The 6,694-nt window shown below is 40.9% G+C and overlaps 1 protein-coding gene across 1 annotated transcript in view; it reads right to left on the reverse strand.

Moving 5' to 3' along the window:
- Window positions 1-6,694, reverse strand: part of LOC117958762 (complement C3-like) — a 155,296-nt gene that overhangs the window by 140,596 nt on the left and 8,006 nt on the right. Inside the window, exons 12-22 of the mRNA XM_034895388.1 lie at window positions 4,703-4,802; window positions 4,489-4,583; window positions 4,192-4,383; window positions 3,962-4,117; window positions 3,474-3,603; window positions 2,173-2,241; window positions 1,648-1,845; window positions 1,427-1,544; window positions 1,231-1,319; window positions 953-1,092; window positions 70-138 (exon numbers count right to left, since the gene is read on the reverse strand). Of these exons, the coding sequence (XP_034751279.1) occupies window positions 70-138; window positions 953-1,092; window positions 1,231-1,319; window positions 1,427-1,544; window positions 1,648-1,845; window positions 2,173-2,241; window positions 3,474-3,603; window positions 3,962-4,117; window positions 4,192-4,383; window positions 4,489-4,583; window positions 4,703-4,802 (1,356 nt within the window). The remainder of the gene's footprint in view (window positions 1-69; window positions 139-952; window positions 1,093-1,230; window positions 1,320-1,426; window positions 1,545-1,647; window positions 1,846-2,172; window positions 2,242-3,473; window positions 3,604-3,961; window positions 4,118-4,191; window positions 4,384-4,488; window positions 4,584-4,702; window positions 4,803-6,694) is intronic.

A 6,694-nucleotide genomic window follows, 5' to 3' on the forward strand; every position in this document is an offset into this window, starting at 1 on the left:
TGTTCCTTCTTTCATGGGAATAATGATGAAAGGTACAGCTCGTGTAGTTTGGGCCCCCATTTTGACTTCCTGGCGATATCTTCCACGTTTAGAGGCTGAACTGCACACATGTTCCACCTCAGTCAGATCCACACGCACCTAAAAGACAAGAAAAAGACTGATGTGCAGTAGTTATTTAGGGTCACCTCCAATGAAGCATCTATAATTTGAAGAAATGTAAGGGTTTTAAGAATTATACATTAGTAACAGTAAGGTTACCTCAGTTTTGGGACCGATCACCAGCTGTTACAGTTATCAAAGACTAGAGAAAGGATTTCAATCATTCTCTTTTTTGTCACACGTTGCATGTCAGTCCAGTATTTACTGTTTTCTTTTGAAATTAATTTAAAAACTGAACAACTTTACCTTAAACAAAAATACCTACTAATTATGGACATGGGCAGCAAGAAGGAACAGCAGCCCATAGTTAGTTGCTTGCAAGAAATCTGGTTCAACACTAAATTAAATTTAAAATAAACGTCAGCTTTTTCAGTTTTAATCAGTTTACCTGTTACATGGTAGTAAATGTACAGTGTAGGTTTCAGTTGGTCTCTGAATAAATGTTACAGTTCCTCAAACCCCAAGTAAAGTTCCCGTGTTTTGTTTCTCAACAATGCAACATAAAAAGAGCCGCGGTAACACAAGAAAGCAGCAGTCAATTGGAAAAACTGACACAGAGAGAGCATACGAGAGGAAGGGGAAGCCCGTCTACAAACCAATAAATTACAACTGTCGGCTCACTTAGGTGTGATGTGATTACAACAGGAAGTAGTTTTGTCACTTTTAGTTCTTAAGTGCTCTTGCATAGCTGCAGTTTGATACCCAAACTTACTGGATCAACTGCACAAAGAGTAACTGTTGTCCTATGTTGGTTTGGATTTTCAGGTGTGAAAGCCCCCTAACACAGACTTACGATGGCAGGATCAGGGCTGTAGTTGTGGAGGATTGCCTTAATTTCCAGCTGTTCTCCACGGACAGCAGAGTACGGCAGCCTGAGATCAATGAAGAATTCCTTTCGGACAATGACCTCTAATGGCTCGCCAACACAGATTCCTTTAAGATGAGAGGGATAAAAAAACAACGATAGTAAAGAAACAAAGAGAGAGATGGCTGAACTGTAAGGGATGGGAGCGGTTTAGGGCAAGAGTCCCAAATAAAGCACAAGACAGCTTTTAGTCACTGAATCCTCACCGTGAGTTATTGACAGACTAATGCCAGTGAACTGCCAGGTTGTGATAGAGTCTTTCAAAGGAACATTTTTTGTAAATGTTGTGGGGTCACTGAAAAAGAGTAAACACTTTGAGAGGTAAAGAATAGCTCTACATCCTAGTGATGTCATCATGAAGTCAAGAGTGTATTGGTTGTGTCTATATTCCAGTTGACTCACCAGTTAGGTGTTTGTGGAGGACAAGGAGGCAGTTTGATATCCATCCACAGCCAACTTTCAGGGAACTCGGTGCGAGAATTAATTTCATCGCTGTCCATGTAACTGTCATCCTCCTCACCTAAATTGTCATCAAAAATGTTAGGCTTTGGACTGTTTTCTCACTACCATTATGACCATGAATAACCACCAGGCTTCCCCCATCCCATGTCCCTGGGTCTTACTGCGAGCCAGTAGGAGACTATCCTCCTTCATCTCAGCTCGCTGGGATTCCATCTCCTTGCAGCAGTGTAGGAAGGCTGCGGCACAGGCTGCACCATCACTGATGTACTCGCTGCGCCTCTCACAGGTGTATGAGAGGGGGGTGTTCCTCATGCCATCCAAACAACAGTCACGTTGCAGTTCGTCTTGATATTGACTCACTAGAATGAGAGAGGTTTGTGAAGGGACCACAGAGGTGAGAAGATATGGAGGGGAAAAGGATGGTGAAGTGGAAAGCTGTTAGAAATGTTTCTACTGTATTTCTAATTCAAGATATAAAAAAAAAAGTCTAGTCAATCAGTACAACATGTGACACATTCTATACTAGGAAAAAAATGGAAAAGGGCGGGGAAAACCAGCAAGAAAGGAGGGCTCCCTCTCTAAGTATTATAAAAAGTAAAACTACAGAGATTGTGGAGAGCCTAAAGGATGTGACAGAAGATGACTGAATATGTGGTTATTGGGTAGTTTAGAGCTGTGGTTCTTACCTAAACTGGTTGTCACGTCCGTAATAGTTGCAGCTCGTTTCCTCCTGCTGGGGGTTGGGCATTTCAATTCTGGAAACGCAAAGCAGACAACATCTTTACGAGAACCCAGCAAGGTTGTAATTAGACTTGAGTTTTTCACTGTATAATTGATTGGGATGCATTTAAAAACCATGTGTGTATCATGTTGTGCAACCTCTGCTGGAATGTGACCACAACCCAGTTCCAACCTTAAAACCTGTGCTGAAGTGGGCCAGTGTGTTTGCATTGACTATTCAGTGAGATCGTCTTTGTTTGTTAAATGATGGGTTTACATCTGTGGAGCATAGTGTATGACACAAAATCCGGGCCCCCTTTTTCTTGCAGGCCCTTTTTCTTGACACCTTTTGGTACAAATGCAGGATTGGGCATGGTACACAGACAGAGTGTAGATATCACTCAAAGGTTCTGTTAACACCATAATCCTGCAGGGTCTGTGGTGCACAGGGGTTAGTCTGAGAAAAGCCACCCAATGACACATATCTCTTATGTACAGCCTGCCACCAACACTGCTGACACCATCAGTCCCAACGGCCTAAGACACAAACCGTACAGACATGTTTCCCAACTAAATGTGCTAGAGTGGAACTAAAAGTGTCAACTCTCTTGGTTAACAGGCAGGCTGTGTAGGTGAGTGAATTCAGCATCAGACCAGGAAACCAAATCCTCGGTCGGTGTTAAACTCACTCCTTTCCTTGTTAACCACAAAACCAAGATTGGCCAGGTGTTCCAACACAATGTCAGCACACACCAGCAGTAGCCAGTCGTCCAGATAGGCGGCCAGATGGATGCCCCATTCCCTAAGTATATATCTGCCTTGACAAATGTTTACAACAATAATTCGGTTTGTTTAGTTAAAACAGCTAGCACCTCGTTGTTGTTCAGTACATTCACACTGTGTATTTTTTAAGTAGTTCCACACATTTTTCTCTAACATCATCTGATGGAACAGAATTGCTGGTCAGACTGTGGATGTTGTTTTTTGAAGAAATAATGTAGAATTAATTTTATTTTGGGTGGCACTGGCATACCTCTGGTGACAGTTTGAATGCAGGGCCCTGGCGCGTAATGGTATCTCAGTGTGTCTGTAAATACTTGATGGACCTTATAGTGTGACATTAAAACGAATGCTGTTGATGAAAACCCAAAACTTTTACACACACTTTTTCCTACTGTAATTAGGGATGTTTTATTAGAACAATATCAAAGCCTAAAGAGGGGTATGTTTTGGGAAGGGAAGAGAAATTTGTCAAAAGTATTGTCACCTTGTCTGTAGGGAGTCCCCAAACCTGCGTTGAACTCAAACAACAGCCCAGCATCATAGAACACACTCATGCCATCCTTCCCTCCACCTGGTGTGCAGCCTGTGTCGTACTTCTCTACAATATCCCACACCTGGGCAGTGCAAAAGTCATTCACACACAACCAGTGTAGTAATACAACCAGACAAGACATAGGGTTACACTAGCTACACATGACAGTTCGGATATTTTATTAATCACATTTACGAGAAACCTTTACACATGGAATGTATTTACTGCAGTAAAAATGTATACTGGATAATATTTGAACCCCAACGCAAACAAAAAAAATGTATACACAGCTTTTTTAAATAAAAAACCCTGTCAACTTTTTTTTGTTAAATGGAAAATTAAGAAATTACCTTTTTCCAGTTGTTTTTTTCCTACTTAGAATGTCTTTTTTGTTAAATAAACCACTGTGACTAATTTATTAAATATAAAAAAGAAATTACCTTTTTCTGGGTGAGACGGGACTTGTTGTTTAGGACGTAGACGCCTTTGTCAACTGCCACCAGTCCCACTGTGGCCCCTGGGTCTCCAGTGACCTTAAGACCAAACATCCTGCGAGGCTCATAGGATGGATTGGGTTTGGATGATTCCAGCCTCAGCTAAATGGGAAGGGGAGGTCAATGAATGAGGCAACAAAAGCAGTTAGACTAGATAAAAAAAATCTGTGTCTCACCGAGCCCATGCAGGAGTCCTTTACATCCACCCAAACAGAGTCTGATACCACTTCATTGCCATCTGTGTGGTAGTAGGCTATGATGCGGAACGATGGCAGCATTTCTTTGGTAACAGTGACTGTAAGGGAAATTAGTATTTGGCCGCTTGTCTTGAAACGGCCATTTTTCACCACTTGACCTCTGCTCAGGATCTATGGACACAGATGACATCAGTTGTTATCTGACATGTGTTGACTACACAGGGATGCAAAAAAAATACGTTTGCATGCACACATGCAAGTGTAAGCATCTCTCACCAGATATGTGATGTCAATGTTATGTTTTTCCTGCCTTAGGAGGATGAGGTTGACTTTCAGGGTGTCCCCTAATTCCAGCTCAGCTGTATCCACACCTGCAAATGTGACATGTTGTGATGAGTGTTGGACACTGAGAAGATGCAGGACGTGGTGCATACATCGCTGAAGCCACCACATTTTGCAACATCTAATGTTATTTCAGAATGTCCCTTACCCAAGTGAATGTAGCTTTTGCTTTGAGAGTGATATGGGAGTGCTACCATGGTGGCTGATGCTTGCCTTTCATGTGAAATACGAGGATCATTGGTTCTTGCCTGCAATTGACAACACACATAAGTAAGCATACACCAACCGCTAAATAAATATTACGTTAAAAACGTCTAAAGTCTTTGAGACATTGACTGATTACAGATTACATCTATATTGTTTTAACATGCAGTTACCAAATATTAGCACTAGGCTAACGTTAGACTGTAATTGAATGAAGCAGCACTTTCAACTGTCAATAATTGCAGGTAAAAGCTTCTGAACCAAACATTACCCAATTGAACATTTTTTCAGCAGTTATATGAGGTGAAACTGGGGAGAATTTAACAAATTGGCAGCCAAGATTATATAGTTTACTGCCGTTAGCAGGTAGCTCCTTTAGTTAGCACTGGACACTTATAGAATGTAGCAGCACTTTGTACAGCAGATAAAGACTTTTCAACCAAATACTACATACAAAGAAATGTTTCAACACAGGCAGCCAAGATCCCATCTTTTACCGCCTTTAGCAAGTACCAGCAGGCAAAACCGCGGTAAATAACCGGGAGCAGATGACCAATCAGCCGGGAGCAGATGACCAATCAGCCTGGTATGACAAACATCCGATTTACATGAAACTTATAATGTTTGCTCTACATGTGATACTGAGCCGACCCCTATACTTTAACCATGCCCACTCACGCAGGCTACGCCCCGTTTCATACCATTTGATCCGTTTAAGGTAGAGTCTTGCGTGAGGTGTCACTGACCTCAGCAGGGAGTTCCTTTTCATTGGTGCCGATTTACAGTGTCTGAGAGCCCATGAGCAAAAAACAGCACCTCTGATTCATAGTTTATTCATTTAATAACCATAAAAGATGGAAACTCACAGAATTTTGCAGCTAAAAGCTAACGAGTTAGCGGTTACAGAGGTATCTTCCGGGTCTTTCTAGCTTCTACAGGTGATTGTCTATCTAGCCTGGAACTTGTGCCTTGTTCGGGGTTGTTGAGCTTTAAATCCAAACCGTTACATCCAAGATTTATCCACTTGGTGTCCATAATTCATCGCGTTTTCACTCATTTATGCCGCTAGCTCCCGCTACTCTGTGTCTGCTCCCTGTGGTTAGGGAAGTGAAGCCCACATATGGGAGACAACATCACCCAAAGAGTTTGGAGGCTGAAAGAGGTCAATCCTCCCAGTCAAAGTATGCTGTCAAAGATGATATAGCAGACAAGATAGATATCTACCATTTTCTAGAGGATAATGGCCTCACTGGTTTGAGATTTGGCATATATTTGGGCCTTTTTTGAGGTAATGTAAATAGTATGTGCTTTATATGAGTTACAGTGTTTTTTATGTTTATTTTTGCATGTAGGAGAACTGTTTTAGACAAACAAATGTTTGTGTAGCATTGCTGTGAGTGTAATATCAATAAATATGACAATATTATGTTGATTATTGGCATAAGTAAATGTTGTGAGTGCAAAAGCGTCTGGACTTTCTTTGAAAAAATGTATCTATTTTTTCATCTGACAAAGTTATGATGATTATTTCTTTACAGTGTGACTCTCAAGACATATGACAAGTGTTTTAGAGAGGGAAAATAGCTTAGGTATTACTGCTCTGTCTCTGATATCAAAACATATCTGTGAGATTTATGTTCCGTTCTATTCATTTATTTGTCTTTAAGCTCCTACACCCATTTTTAACATTCAAGTAACCTCACTGCAACCCAAATATTCTAATAACCCAGTTTGACCTGAAAAAAATGATGTTCACATCTTGACTGTAGACAACAGGGTTGATGTATTACAAGCCTTTTTTTAAAATAAACCCAAACTGACAATGAACTGTAAAATTGGCCTTAGGGTTCAGAGGGTTTAAACATTATAGTCACTTAGATTTTAATGCATTGGAAAATAGTGAAATTACTCTTTAAGCTTCCGGCTTTAATGTATA

This window comes from Etheostoma cragini, chromosome 2, assembly GCF_013103735.1.
Source record: "Etheostoma cragini isolate CJK2018 chromosome 2, CSU_Ecrag_1.0, whole genome shotgun sequence".
In the NCBI taxonomy this organism is placed as follows: domain Eukaryota; kingdom Metazoa; phylum Chordata; class Actinopteri; order Perciformes; family Percidae; genus Etheostoma; species Etheostoma cragini.